The sequence below is a fragment of the Vitis riparia genome, chromosome 13 (genome assembly GCF_004353265.1).
Source record: "Vitis riparia cultivar Riparia Gloire de Montpellier isolate 1030 chromosome 13, EGFV_Vit.rip_1.0, whole genome shotgun sequence".
In the NCBI taxonomy this organism is placed as follows: Eukaryota; Viridiplantae; Streptophyta; class Magnoliopsida; order Vitales; family Vitaceae; genus Vitis; species Vitis riparia.
The window spans coordinates 27,537,948-27,554,583 of NC_048443.1; the positions used below are offsets into that span (position 1 = coordinate 27,537,948).

Here is a 16,636-nt window from a genome sequence, read left to right on the forward strand (position 1 = left end):
AAATAAAGAGACAAAAGTGGAAGAGTTTATCAAGATGAATAAATAAATGCGATTGTGAAATTTAATAGTTATTATATTTAAATGCTTGGCATGTAGTAATAAGTGGTTTCTTTGATACCCTTCTTTCCCCATCCTTACCATAGATGGGATTTAAAATAAAGATAAATGAATTAATAACGGTTCATTATATTTTTTTAAATCCAACTTGGATTTGAGTATTTAATTGTTTCATCCCTTATTATATATATATAATAAAATTTGAATTTTTTTTTTTCAATTTTTGAATTTTAACACAAAATAATAAAAATATCTACTTCCAAAAAATTAATTATAAAAATATAATAATTATTTATTTTAAAAATATGTATAAAAAATTTAAATAAAATATATATTAAAACGTCTTTAAGTCTTCAATATAATATTCTCACAAAAAATATAGGTAAGAATGAAAATTTATTTCATTATTTTTGGATCGTCGACACGTAGAAAGTCTAACTTCTCATATTCGACTTGACTTCGTATCTTAAATGATATAATTTGTAAATACATTGAGATTCTTCTCGATCAAAAAAATAAAAATATTTTTTAAAAAAATAGATGGAATTAAGACAGAGATAAACCGTTCAAATATATCCGTTGTCATCCCTAATTGACTACAATATAAAGTGACTATTTTTTTATATTCTTGTGAATAATTAATTTCTCGATTATCTTTTGATATTAAAAAAGATGATTGTTTTTTAGTATAGTATTCAAAACTAACCCTTGAATGAGTTTCATTACTTCATCTTGTTTAAAGTATTAAAACTCTTTTCCGGGGAGGGGGGAAATAATCCTTCTATTTATTTTTATTTATTAATTTATTTCTATTAAAGCATGAGTGGACATGACTTGCAACTCTTCAATTCTTACCATTTGTTTTCCTTTTACTTTTGGAAGCGACTTTGAATCCTATGCGATATTTGTGGTGTTTGGTTTCATTTCTCCTTATAGTCTTATCCATAAATGCTACAAGACCATACCAGGGCGGTCCCTGGCCTCCCTTTTTTTTCCTTTAGAATCTCACAACGCGACCTTTTTCCTACTGTGCTGACACGTATTGGTCCCCTAGGTCTTTGTTTTCTTTTACAAGTGAAATTATAGTGAATCCTCGTCCCACCAATAGAGTTATTAAGAAATTAAGTCCTAAGGGTTGAATGAATCGATGCAAATCAAAAAGTGAAAAGGCAAAAGAAAAGAACTTCCAAAAGTAGGAGGCACCCCATGGATCTTTCCCGATCACCTCCCATTTATTGACAACATGGGAGTACAACTGGCTAGAAGCTGCTGCCCACAGACAAAAAACAAAAACAAAAAAAAAGAAAGGGAAATGCTGTGGCTCATGAATCACTTCTTTTTTTTCCAACTTAGGGTGGTTGTGGTTGTGGTAATTAGAATATGACATAGTCGTTCTCCATTCCTACCTTTTCTTTCCCGTTTCATTCAAAACCTGGAACAAAGAATCAACCGTGGAAAAAGAATATCCACATTTTGAATCATCCGTTAAAATGGATCACGTTGCGGCGGCCGTACCAGGAGCTACCTTTTCTAGAATTAGGCAATTCGAGAAGATTTAGCACCACTCATTTAAAATGACCAGGGTTTCAAAAGTTGGAAGATCATGGCCACAAAAGTTGCACTTTTTAGTGGCAAAAATTCTTGGGGGGTTTGGATAAATAAAAATATCACGAGGGATGTATTCAGTGTCAAGCGTCAAACACACGGAAGAGGATTTTTATTGTCACCGATGTTATCTAGAATGAATTTTGGAGTCTTGGGTCAAAATGACCCATTTATTAAAAAAAAAATCTAGCATCTAACCACTTTTTGAAACTTATGTTAAACCACACAGCGTCATATCATTTAAAAATATTTTTTTTTCATCATTTTAGTTAAAGCTTCAGTTGACAACCGATACTTCATTTTTGAACTAAAACCGCAGTTGGCAACTAAGACTTCATTTTTAAACCAAAGCCTTAGTTGGCAAATGAGATTTCATTTTTTAACTAAAATTACAGTTGCCAACTAAGATTTCATTTTTGAATTAAAAGCCGCAGTTACCAATTGAAACTTTGGTTGATTTTTTTTTTTAATTTAAAATTTAATTAAAAATTATTAAATTACAATTTCTGATTGAAATTTTAAAAATATACTTAAATATTAAATTATTTATATTTAAACTTAAGAATCTAGTGTTACTTCAACAAATATAAATTGATAAATAGAAGATATTATAAATGAATATTTTATTTATTAATAAATTAATAATTTTAAAATAATAAATTCATATAACATATAAATCATATATAAAATTATATAATTTATTAATTTAATATATTTAATTTATTGTTTTTTAATATATTAATTATTTGTATTATGACAAATTTATCTTTATCGAAAGAATAGTATACTTTTAAGTCATAGTTGCTAACTGAGATTTCAATTATAATTTTTGTTTACTATTAAACTATAATTTATTATTGAAATTAAAAATATATACTTTAATAATAAATTATTATATTTAAACCTAAGAATCTAGTATTACTTCAACAAACATAAATTGATAAATAGAAGATATTATAAATGAATATTTTATTTATTAACAAATTAATAATCTTAAAATAATAAATTTATATAACATATAAATAATATATAAAATTGTATAATTTATTAATTAAAAATATTTAATTTGTTGTTTTTAAAATATTATTTTATTTGTATAATTTAATAATTTTTAATTAAATTTTAAATTAAAAAATAAATAACTAAAGCCTCGGTTGGCAACTGCGGCTTTAGTTCAAAAATAAAGTTTCAGTTGCCAATTTAGGTTTCAATTTAAAAATAAAGTCTCATTTGCCAACTACAAGTTTAATTCAAAAATGAAATCTCAGTTGTCAATTGAGGTTTTAATTCAAAAATGAAGTCTCGGTTGTCAATTGAGGCTTTAACTAAAATGATGAAAAAAACATATTTTTTAATGACATGACGCTGACGTGGCACCAAATACACCAATTTGAACATAAGTTTCAAAAAATGGTAAGATGTTACATATTTTTTTAATAAATGGGTCATTTTGACCCAATACTTAGAATTAGGCAATTCAAGAATATTTAGCACCACTCGTTTAAAATGACCATGGTTTCAAAAGTTGGAAGATCATGGCCACAAAAGTTGCACTTTTTAGTGGCAAAAATTCTTGGAGGGTTTCGATAAATAAAAATATCACAAGGGGTGTACTCGGTGTCAAGTGTCAACACACGGAAGAGGATTTTTATTGTCACCGATGTTATCTAGAATGAATTTTGGAGTATTGGGTCAAAATGATCCATTTATTAAAAAAAAATATAGCATCTAACCATTTTTTGAAATTTATATTCAAATTGACTTTTTTGGTGCCATGTAGGCCTCATATCATTAAATATTTTTTTTTTCCATCATTTTAGTTAAAGCCTCAGTTGCCGACTGAGGCTTCCAATTTGAACGAAAGTCCAATTGGCAACTAAAACTTCATTTTTGAACTAAAGTTGAGACTTCATTTGTCGATTGAAGTTTTAATTATTATTTTTTTAAATTAAAAATTATTAAATTAAAATTTATGATTGAAATTTTAAAAATATAATTAAACATTAAATTATTTATATTTAAACTTAACAATCTAGTATTACTTTAATAAACATAAATTGATAAATATAAGATATTGTAAATGAATATTTTATTTATTAATAAATTAATAATCTTATAATAAATCCATATAACATATAAATAATATATAAAATTGTATAATTTATTAATTTAAGATATTTAATTTATTATTTTTAAATATATTCATTTATTTGTATGATGACAAATTTATCTTTATTGAAATAATAATATACTTTTAAATCATAATTGCTAATGAGATTTCGATTATAATTTTTTTTACTTTCAAATTTAATTAAAAACTATTAAATTACAATTTATTATTGAAATTAAAAATATATACTTTAATAATAAATTATTTATATTTAAATTTAAGAATTTAGTATTACTTCAATAAACATAAATTGATAAACATAAGTTATTATAAATGAATATTTTATTTATTAATAAATTAATAATATTAAAATAATAAATTTATATAACATATAAATAATATATAAAATTGTATAATTTATTAATTTAAGATATTTAATTTGTTGTTTTTTAAAATATTAATTTATTTGTATAATTTAATAATTTTTAATTAAATTTAAAATTTTAAAAAAATTAACTAAAGGCTTTAGTTCAATAATGAAGTATCAGTTGCTAACTGAGATTTTAACTAAAATGATGGAAAAAAAAATTAATGACGTGGCACTTATGTGGCACCAAAGAGGTTAATTTGAACATAAGTTTCAAAAAATGATTAGATGTTATATTTTTGTTAATAAATGGACATTTTGACCCATTGCTCAGAATTTTGGCTCTATTGGTAATAATATTCTGCCACTCTGAATCATTTATTGAAACACTACTAGAGATTTAGTGAAAGCGATACTATAATTTATGTAAAGTGGATTGATTGCTCTGCGGGGATTTATGTATCAAGAGCTAACTTGCCCTAAATCATTTTGCAGGTACTAGAATGATAGGCATTCAAGGAATTATTACACATCGGTTTAAACATCATCGTGATAATGTTCAAATGAAATAACAAAAATAAAAAAAATAAAAAATAAAAAACGTTTCCATTAGCAAAAATACATAGGAAACTAAAGCCTTAAAAGTGGTTCATCGTCAAATGTGGGAGCATTATTTGAAGATTAATACCCTATTTGGTCATATGTTTTGTGAAAATAGTTTTAAAAAACAAGATTAAAGAGAAAACAGTTTTTAGAAAGCAAGTAAAAGTTATTTTCACCGGTTTTTAAATATAAAAGAAAAAGATAGAAAATTTAAAAAATAAAAATAAAATTAAACATGATACTATTCTCTCTTTTTTCGTGATCTAGTATAAAAAATCTTAAAATGTGATTTTTCTTTAAATTACACTACATTTCTAAATTTCATTTAACTTTTTAAAAATTTATTATTAAACAAATAAGTTTCAAATCAAATTATACTTGACATATAAAAATTATTAATTTTTAAAAATAAGTTGAAACTTAAAAACCAATTTAATTAATACTAAAAAATCATAGAAATCAATTTAATTAATTATTTTTATTAGACAAATAACCTTAAAATTATGCAAGATATGATCCATTTAATTCATTAACAAATCTAATAATTTTTAAAAATAATTTAAAACTCAAATAGTTAACCACTACTAAAAATTTATGAATTAAAAATTGACCTAAAATGACTTTATTATTTTTTTTTTTTTACATAAAATTCTTGTTTTCCAAATTTTTTCACTAGGCAAGTTAACTTCAAATTTAACAATACTAGATGCAATGAATTCATTAACAAGTCTAGTATTTTTTAAAGATAATTTAAAACTTAAATAGTAAATATAAACAAAAATTATTCTAGAACTATATTATTTCTCTTTTTACATAAAATCCTCATTTTTCATTTTTTTTTTACTAGGAAAATAAATTTCAAAGTAAACAAGGTTTAATGCATTGAATTTATTAACAAGTTAAATTTAAAAAAAAAATAATTTAAACACTCAAATAATGATCAAATCAATACTAAAATTTTATGGACAAAAATCCATCTAAAATAGCTCTATTGTTCATCTTTTACATAAAATCACTATTTTCTAATTTTTTTTAATCAAATAAATAAGCTCTAAATTAAACAAAACTTAACTATTCATTAACAAATTTAGTAATTTTTTAAAATAATTTAAAACTCAAAAAAATAAACTCCTTAATAAAAAAAATTAATAATAATGGATTGAAACTGGTTCATTCAAAAACAATTTATCCAAACAAGGTTTTTGTTTTTTATTAACTTAAAAACAATTTTTAAAAACAAGTTTTAAAAAAACCATGATCAAACGGGCCAAGGTAAAGCGATTCCAAATCAACTTATCCTCCTGATACTCTTTATTACATCCAGCAAAACAAGAGCAAAGCAATGTACATACCTCCCCCTCCTATCATGAGAAAGAGATACCAAATGAGTGTTTACCTCACAATCAGCTTCTGCTGCAATGATGTATTAATCTTCACGGTGAGCAATTCAGATTCCCTGCAAAAGATTGTAACTAAAGGTGGCTCCTCAACAAGAATGACAAAACTTTCCAGTTCCAAAAACACCCAGGATGAAGAAAAATAAAGAGAAAGGGGTTAAGTCAGACACAATGGAGATAGTTCAAACATTGCATTTCTTTTGATTGGAGAAGTTCCGGCACCTCAAAATTCAAAGAAACCTCTGATTAATTTGAAACTCAGTAACATTACAGCATAATTGAATGGTAATGACATAAAGTCCACAAAATTCAATTACTATGAGCTAAAACATTTGTCAACAAATATATAACCAACAATAAATATAACCCCCCTAAGAATAATACCATACCCATTTTGCACGTCTTCCAAAGACCAATATGACGCTGCCCTAATAGTTTAGGCAACTTTCAAGCCTTTATTTTTGTAAAAATGGTTTCTCCCTCTGCAAAAAATGATCAGCTTACCATGAGTATACACTAAACAGCATACTGGGCGCTCATGCTGCTGCAGACTGTTTGTCCTCATGGTAATCTAGATTCAGAGCTTGAAGCAGCTTTGGCCAGGATTCTGGGATTCCTCCTGGAAGATCAAACTCTAGCAACTTCCCCCGACTGCGGTAGAAGTCCTCCACAGGTAAACTCTGTAGGAGTAAAGATAATTTGTGATTCACAAGTCACTAGATGAAGCACAAGGGGATATCTTTAATAGCTATGATACAAATAAAGAATTGCATTTTGTCAAACTTTTGATGTAAGAAAAAACATTATATTAATCAGACCATATATTTGAGGAAAAAGAGAACAATGCAACAGAGAGGTAAGGGCATCAAAATAACAATTAAACTGCATAAGACAAGTATATGTAGATTGAAGCATAAGCCTAGGTTAAGTCAAAAGCAGCCGATTCAATTCTGAAGCAAAACAGCACATGGACTTTCCTCAGTACAATCGGTAGGGGCACTTCTGAGTATCCATGGATCTAATGACTGGTAGCAGAAACATGACATTTTCAAGCTCCAAATTTATTTTATTTTATTATATTTACCTTGTTTCTTGAATCATTACAAAAGAGAGAGAGATAGATAACAGGAATTCTGATATGGGAGAAATACCATTTCATTGTATATACGGAGCCGTTCCTTAACAACAGCTTCAGTATCATCAGAACGGGTAATAAGCTTCGAAGCACAATGTGGAGGAGGAAGAAGTGGAGCCATGTACATTCCAGGGCTCCCATTCTCACCCTTTATGTCAATGCAAGCAACATTATAATTCCCGCCACACTCACTACAGATCCTTCTACCAAGGCATTTAGCGAGCAATGCTTCTTCGTTAAGTTTCAGGTTAACTACCAAATCGATGTCAGTTACATCCTCCAATATTTCCTGAAAATTAACCAAAAGAGAGAGAAAATTATGAAGAGCATAGATAGAAAGTGTCCATAGAGACAAAACGACAACAAAGCAAGGGGATAATATTCTCAGAATGTGGTAAAAATTAGCAAAAATATACATGTTTGGATGCCAGAATAGCAATAAGAATGGAAAATTTATTTCATTTATCATTCATTAACGTGTTTGGATTATTTCTTAGAAATGAGAAAAGGAATAAAACATTTATTATCATAGAAAATAAGTCAGGATTTTAATTTTTCTCTTCCACATGGTATTGTGATTCACACCTTCAATCATTCCCATTCGTATTCCCTAGTAACAAATGCAAATGACCCTAAATGGCCATCTGGTCTTCTATATGTAGGTTGAACATGTTCAACAAACCAGAGGATTCAATTGGTGATTACCTCATGAAATGGACATATGTCAGCTAAATGTTCTCAATTGTATGATTAAAATCAGAGTCTAGATGCTCTCATAAATTGTACGTTTAAGATACTTGATGAAGTCAAAACAACAAGAAAGTTATAACAGTTTGGGGAATGGAAACTGATCTGCCTTTTGGTTAGAATTATTCTGGCAAAATGAGGGGGAGATGGAGCTGCACTTTTGTCTTTAAGACCTGCCAATAACATTTTAAATTTAGTGCTTAGTATTTCTACAAGGGAAATAAGAGAGACCATGATTTTAATATTATTACAAATACTTTGGAGTAACGATTAGAAAGTAAGACCCTGTTTAGAAACTGTTCTTGAAAACAAATTTCAGTTCCTTGAAACAAAAAACAGTTTTCTAACTCAGAAAACAAGTTTAGCAAACTTCTGACAGAAATCAGTTTTTGGAGAATTTGTTCTAGAAATATGTTGTTTAGTATAACAAATTTTAGGTGTTTCAAGTTGTTTTTTATAAAATGTTTTGAGTAACAATTGAAAATATAGAGAATATTTTGTAAACTTTTACATTCTATAAAAGTGTCAAGTACCTTCATGGAGCATAAGCCAAGAAAACTATTTTTTTATATTTGAGTTCCTAAATAGAATTTTGTTCCCGAAAAGAATCGAGAATTGTCCTCAAAAACTGTTTTCAAAACGTTCCCAAACAGGCCCTAAATTTTTAGATCATGCAAAGTAAATAGGCAAAGTGCTGTGATGCACCATGGCCTTTAGGAATGACAACCTTCTTCAAGATGTGCAGTAGCTAAGATCAAAAGGTCTCAAAGGGGAGAATAATTTTTTGGTAAAACATGTGAACGGTGCATTTCTTTGGGGACAATTCTAATACTATTCAGTAGTCCAATCTATGCATACATGCATCCAACTAGTAGTTGTTTGGGTAAAAGAACCCCATACTCTCTGTAGATGAAGATTAGTAAAACTTACCTATCAAAAAAAAATAAAAAATTGAAGACTAGTTAAGCACATCCAACATTTAAACTTACCAATTTCACCATGTTACTGCACATATTGAAGTAATAACAATAAGGTCTTGGGTTAAATAGTAGATTGAAAAGTCACTTAAATCGCAACCAGTTTACAGTAGTGTAAATATCAGTCAGAAGTTGCAGAATAGTCCCATGTAAATAACACCCTTGAAGTACAAGGACTTCTTTGTATTTGCTGTCTGAGGGTTAGAATTTCAATCTACTATGTTTCCACGGACATACCTTTCAAGCTTCTGACAACACTCCAACTACTGTCAAGAAAAAACTATATATATATTTTTTTTTGATAGGTAAGAAAAGAACTAATATAAAAACAGGCGCCAAAAAGCGATTCAAGGTATACAATACCTATACACCCACAGCCAAAACGGCCAAAAAAAAAAAGAAAAACACCCAGCTGGCCCAACAAACAACCTTAGTTAGAACCCAACCAATCAATAAAACTAACTATAGTTAGAGGGCAATCAACTATAAACAACTTGGCCTCTGATCAAAGAGAAAGAACAAAAGAGTATTTGAGTCTCTGGATTGACAACACATCATCCTTAAAGGCCAATCTACCGTAAATTTTTCTTTCTCTCTGTTTGTGTTTTTTATTTATTTTTTTTAGGTAATTTTTTCTCTTTTGCTTCTACTGAGACTTGAAACTGAAACTTCCTACATATCTGACCCCACCCTTTTGCCACTTGAGTCAGGCTCAAAGGCATCTACCATACATATGCATTTCTGTTTCCAAATTCTGCTTTTCCTACTGTAGCTCTTAGCATCTATTAAATAATAAACATAAATTCATAGTGAGCCAAATTCATGATTTGTTATAATTATCAAAGATGTGCTCACCGCCTGTCTTATTGTTCGAGGGAAACCATCAAGAATAAATCCTCTTTCACCCTTGGATTCTCCAGCTTCAAGACGCTTGGACAACAAATTTATTATAATTTCATCTGACACCAATTTCCCCTGGTTCACAATCTCCGAAAGCTGCAGAACAAAGACAAAAATGCAAAATACAAAGAATAGACATATAAGAAAACTAATATTAAAGTTATAAGCTCCTAGCTCTACCTTCATACTCTTTTAACAACTATCAACAAATTATACAATGAACATAACAATGCAACATGGTAAATGAATTTGAAACTCTAATGTTGAAATTCACACCTGTGTTTGATAAATGAAATAACAAAACATATGACACAGATAACAGCTCATTACAAGTTCATGACTGTTATTGCTCATAAATCCCAATTGTTACACTCCCTTTTCAAAAACAAAGAAAAGGGAAAAACAAATCTAGATGAATGGTCAAAACTAGAAACTATAGCTTCCAAAACTGAGATAGTGATTTTCCAGCTATACAAAGAAGACGCTGTCAGATCTGCGTATCTTCCTTTGTCTGAAGAAAGCCTTAAGCTCAAGTTTGATGGTGCTTATGGGGTGACTGTTAACGTATCCGGATGGGTACTGTGGCCTCTGACAGTTCAAATAGGTGATTCATCATGTCTTTGTTGAAGCCAGCAAGATACAGTCTAGCTATTCAGGCCAAGATTCAGGCTTTATTGGAATGCCTCAAAAAGGCAAAATTGGAGGATTTTTTTTTATTCTTTTTTATAGATAAGTGGGTCTGTATTATCAACAAAAAAAAGTAGGAAGATATACACGATATATACAAAGAAGTCAAAATTGTTTTGGAATTACAACCTTCGGTAGTTAAAAAGGATGTGAAGGACAATTTGAGTTGGAATGAAACCAAGGACAGCAGGTTCTTAGTTAGATCTCTTTATTGCTCCTTTTCCAAAGGACCTAGAGATCCGTTTCCATTTAGTATTGTGCGGTGGACTTGGCTCCAATGAAGGTCAGTTTTTTTGCTTAGGAAGCGTCTTGGGGCAAAATTCTAACTCTTAATCAACTTAAAATGAGGAGTTGGAATCTCCCGAATAAGTGTTACTGGTGCAAATTAGAGGAGAAAACTATAGATCATTTGCTTCTTTTTTACTCTAAAGCAAGAATATTGTGGAATTTGATTTATTCCCTTTTGGAAGTGGAGTGAAGTGAGTTTTGCATTCCTCGGTTAGAGGGAATCTGTTGGGTTGGTATGGCTCTTTTGTGGGTAAGAAACGAAAGAAAGCATGGAGGATTGCTCTCTTATGCTTGTGGAGGACCATTTGGAAGGAAAGGAACATGAGAGCTTTTAATGATTTTAAGCAAGCTATTCAAGCAATTAAATCTATTTTTATGTATACTTTTGTGAATTAGGCTAGGGTGTATATAGAGGACCACATACCATCCATATTAGATTTTGTGGATTGGTTGAGTTCCCAGTAAGGAGAAGGTTTCTTTGCTCCTTAAGTTTTTTCCTATACTGCGCTTTGATTGTATACTTCATGTGTACTTGCTTTGCCTTCTCTAAGGAGCTTTTAATACATATCCTCTTTTTGCCTATCAAATATATATATATATATATATATATACAAAGAAACCAAAAGACCAAAAAAAAAAAAAACAAAGCAAAAGGACAAAGGCATAAAAAAACAGCAACTACGTGCTACCTAGAGCCTAACCAATCCACAAAGTTCAGCATCAACAAGGAACAATCCCCTATAAACATTGTAACTTAATCTAAAAGATATAGAAGAAGGAATGTTAAATTGCTTAGTCCATTTTTTCACACTTTTCAGAAGCTCTCTTATTTCAAAACAAACATAATAAAGCAGCCTTCCAAACCTTTTTTTCCTCTTCTTTCCTACAAAGGACCCACAACCAATTCAAAAGAGCACCACTAACCAAAGAGTGCATCACCCATTAGCCACCAAAAAAAAGCCTAAATCAACAGCCACAAAAAGCCTGCTTTCAAACAATGAAAGAGAATAAGGTCAACTGATTCTTCTTTGCAAATGTAGCATCTATTTCAGATATTCAAAGTCTTCTTTTCAAGTTGATCCAATGTTAAAATCTTGCCCCAAGTTGCTTCCCAAGCAAAGAAGCTAGTTCTATCATGGTTGTCCTGAAATAAACTAGCACCTTGAATACATGATCATTATACAAGGAGAGTTTTGCATCTTTCAAGTAATACGTGATGTTCTTTTGCTTAGAGTTGTAAATTGGTAATAAAAAGGTCGACAGGCTGGTCAAGAGAGGGCTTCCATTTCAATAGTTTTTCTTGGGAATTTTTGTTTCATGATCTTTGAATCCTCTTTTCTTTTTCTCTTTCCTTTTTCCTGTTTCTACTTTTATCTATCTCCTAATTAGAATAATATCGCATCAATGTCAAACAAACAACTTCCAATAGAACTTTGCCTCTAATGGTGCTCCCCGAACCTCTAAGGGAGATAGTCATCATATCACATATACTCCAAGGAAGAACCCAATTTAACCTAGCTTGTCACATAGCCCCAAGGTCAACAAACATTATAAAAGCATATGATTAATCGATTCTTTACTTCTCATATGTATGATAAAATGGTTAGGACTAGGGACTTTGTAAGGTCATCTTATCTGTAGCATGTCATTGGTGTTGACCTTCTCATTGGCTACCGGCCAAGAAAAGAACGTGACTTAAATCGAATTTTAGATTTCCATATGAATTTAGTTGGAGAGAAAGAAATGGAATTGATAGACTAGATAGAGCAAATAGAAAAGATTTTATTGTAATAAGCAAAAAGAAAATAATAACCAAGCTCTCACATCTGAGACAACCAGTGACAAGTACACATGAGTGAGAAAGTACATGAGTCTTTCAAGGTCCTCCATCTCTAAGTTAATGACGTTATAATGAAAATTAAGGTTCCAAGAAAAAAAAAAAGGTAAGAGATGCCAAGGATAGATGAGATTGGACAATTTAAATTTGACAATTCTTATGTTCATAAATTAAGAGCACAAAAATTGTTATGTCCACCACAAGTCTTCCCAAAAACAAATCCTAGCCCCATCACTCACCACAAAATGAGCATGTCTAGAGAAACTCTAAAAATCCTACGAATGGTCTTCCAAAGGCAATGATGCGACCACTTGACTAGGACGTTGGTGTCCTAACCATTAGGGTGTGTCGCATAGATGTTCAATATGACTTTATGTCGAAGAACAAAACTTTCCCTTAGAAACCTCCAAAGTCATTTTCCTAAGGGAGATTTATTCTTAAAAAAATCTTCCCAAACCCAAACCCCCCTTTGACCTTAGGCTTGCACATCCTTTTTCACCTTATGCCAACTCATATATCACACCATGTATTGCTTTCTATTTCTCCTTATCGTACATCATACTATATCATATACCATAAGATATTTCTAATATTGGAATATAATAGAAAAAAATGTGCATGCACATGCGAAACACATTTGTAAGAATGTTGCATAAAGCAATATATCTTCTTATAAGCAATCAACAATGACATTTATTACACACACACATATATATATATGTGTAAACATCTGAAGTACATAGAATCTTCAGCTTCACCCAAACCAACTTATCCATGTTCACATGATATGGCATGTGTGTGAGTATAAATCCTGTTTGGATAAGCATATTTTGTTTCATATACAGCTCTTTGCTCTTATGTATATATAAACACCCAGCAGCAATCACACACCGAACAGTTCATCACTCACACCCAACCCCATGCAACACATATAAACATCAAGTACTAGAGTTTTGCTGAAATTAATTTCACTGGGCCTGATATTTTAATACATAGACTCATTGTAAAATGCAGAAAAATAAACTTTTTTTCAATTACAATTACAAGTTCCAAGTTCCAACTCGTTTTCCAATAAAAATTATTATGCCAAAGTTTCCAAGATTCTATAAGTTTGAAACAGATATAGAAAAGGAGAAACTGTAATAATATGCAATTATAATCACATAATTGTTCAGACTATGACATGTATGCATCTACATGTGATGATCTGAGTTGTAATTTCCCAACTTCATCATCATCATTAAAAGAGAAAAAAACCCAAAAAAAAAAAAATTAGAGAGAGAGAAAGTAACGTACTAAGAAAAAGTTTTCAACCTTCATTATCATCAACTAATAATTCAAATGGCATAAGTTTCACTCGAATAACACTTCTATGTTGGTTGGAACAATAAATACACATAATATTCAATCTTCTACACATGCCTTTAACAATACTGTCCAATGTTTCATCTCTTAAAGCGTGATATAGTCATATTTTTAATATAAAAAAAATCAAATCGATTTTCCTAAATATTTCAAATAATTAACTGTATCTGGATATAATACAAATCACTTATTGTGATTATTATGTCATATATATTTATCGTAAAATGCATTGAAAAATGTAAAATGGACCAGGAAGACGCTCACTATTTTGTATTGAGAAAACTTATAACAACTATGGCTATGCTAAAGGGCTCAAAAGCGATAGCTGATATGTCACAATCTCAGACAAATAGGTGTTTTACTCTCCAAACCATTAAATAAATATTCCCATGGGCACCTGTTTCCACCAAATTTGCTTGATATTTAAGCATCATCCAGTAACTCAAAAGAAACAAAGAAAGAAATACTATAAGGGAAGAAAGAAATACTATAAGGGTTACATAGATTTATTTAATTCAAAACCTGTTTTATTATGGACTTTCCCTGTGTTGCATCAAATACCTAAACTTAACCCATCCATTATTTTAAAAAATAAATGAAAATAAAAGGGAGAAGCAATAAAACTACATGATTCAAACCTTCCTAGTAAGTTTGCTTGATATCTAGGCATTATACATACATTTAGTTATGGCTTTTCCCGTCGTTTACATCAAATATCGAACCCTACCATAACTCTTAAAGCATAGAAAAAAATTTAAAGAAAAAAATAGTAAACCAGCCACGTAAAGGTCAACCAAAAGTAGTTTCCCTCTTTAACATTTTCCAAAACCCAAGCGCACTCTTGAGCTCAAATTCTCAATCAATACGACCAATCGATCCAAAATCAACCCAAAGTTCCAGATCTTAATTTTTCCACACACAAACAAAACAGAATAACGTAAAAAGAAATTCACGAAACTAAAAAAGAAACGGAAACCCTAATTCACCTGCGAAGCGAGGGGACCGGAGGACGCGAGCTCCTCGCGGACAAGATCACCGGTGGCGATGTGGGGGACGCCGAGGAGAGCGGTGAGGCGGGAGGCGTAGGTGCCCTTGCCGACGCCGGGGCAGCCGAGAAAGACCCACTGGACGTTCCTGTCCTTGGGATCGCGGCGGAGATGGAGAGAGCTGTGGGAAAGTGGGGAGAGGGGTCGGCGATCAGTATTGGATGTGATTGATGAGAAGGTTTTGGAGAGTATGGAAGAGGATGGCGTAGCCGTGGATCTCAGAAGGCGGTTCACCACCGCCATGGCTGAACAATTCACTTGGAGAGAGAGAGAGAGAGAAAGAGAGAGACTTTCCTTGGGAAGAGAGGTGATGCTTGGGAAGCCTTTCTTCCTTTCTTCTTCTTATGTTTGTTTTCCTGGAACCCAGGGGAGAGAGTGGGCGTGCTGCCCTACACACGAGTGTGATTTTCGTAATTAGGGCACAAGACCCGGATAAAACAAATTTGCTAACGCAAAAAAATAAATAAATAATCTTGTGTAAGAAATTAAGAAATGTCAATTTGTTTGCTGAAAATTTATGCTGGTGTTACCTATCATTTTCAAAAATAATTTGGCTATCAAAAATTAATTAATGCATTTTAGCTATGTTTTAAAACTTCCAATTCAATCATACCTCGTTAAATAAAACTTATTTACCTTTAACAAATATTTTGAGACTTACGGACAACCTCGAATTTTATGAATAAAATTATGAACAAACAAAATACAAAACTTGTTATCCCAATAGTTTTAAAAATAATTAAAATATATAGATGATGATTAAAAATTGAAAACTATATATAAAAAAATATTTTAGATTCTAAAATAGATATTTATTTGATGAAACGTTATATAACAATATTATTCTCAAAAACTATTTTTAAAACTGTTTTAAAAAATAATTAAAAAAAAATGGGTACCAAACAAGCAAAAAGGGCCTTAATCTTTTTGGTTAGAATTTTTTTTTTTTTGATAAGTAATCTTTTTGGTTAAATATTTTCATGATGGAAAAAAAAATCTCATTTTTTAGTTTTCTTTTCTAATTTATTTGTTTCAAATTTTGCAAAAAAAAATACATTTAAACGCCAATAACTTTTCAAGAGACTGTTTTACAATGATTTTGATTAAAATGTTCCTAATTTATGGTATTTTTGAAAATAATATTTTAAAAAAATCACTTATCAAGACATTTTTTGAGTTTTTGAAGTGATTTTAAAAAATTTATCAAATATTTAATCTTTTTTTTAACAAAGTAATTCAAGCAACTCTATCGTCATTTTTATAGGATAGAATATCATAAGTATCACACATATTCAATAATATCGTATCCAACTGCAAAAATTTTCATCTAATTACTTTGTTTCAACATCCATATATTCCCATATAACAAGCAATTTCATTATTTTATACCTTAATACAACATTTAATTGACAAAATATAATAACATATGATATGAATATTTCCATCAAATATGAAATGCATTTCATAGGATATCATATCATTTACAATAAGATGTGATATATTTGGATATTATAT

The 16,636-nt window shown here is 30.0% G+C and overlaps 1 protein-coding gene across 1 annotated transcript; it reads right to left on the minus strand.

Annotated features, from left to right (window-relative positions):
- Positions 1-6,317: 6,317 nt before the first annotated feature.
- LOC117928061 (adenylate kinase 1, chloroplastic-like) lies at positions 6,318-15,505 on the minus strand. The gene is made up of 4 exons (XM_034847833.1): positions 15,062-15,505; positions 9,854-9,994; positions 7,291-7,563; positions 6,318-6,819 (listed from the first exon to the last, which is right to left on the minus strand). The coding sequence occupies exons 1-4, from the start codon at positions 15,362-15,364 to the stop codon at positions 6,676-6,678; spliced, it is 861 nt and encodes a 286-aa protein (XP_034703724.1). The 5' UTR covers positions 15,365-15,505; the 3' UTR covers positions 6,318-6,675.
- Between the last annotated feature and the right edge of the window lie 1,131 nt (positions 15,506-16,636).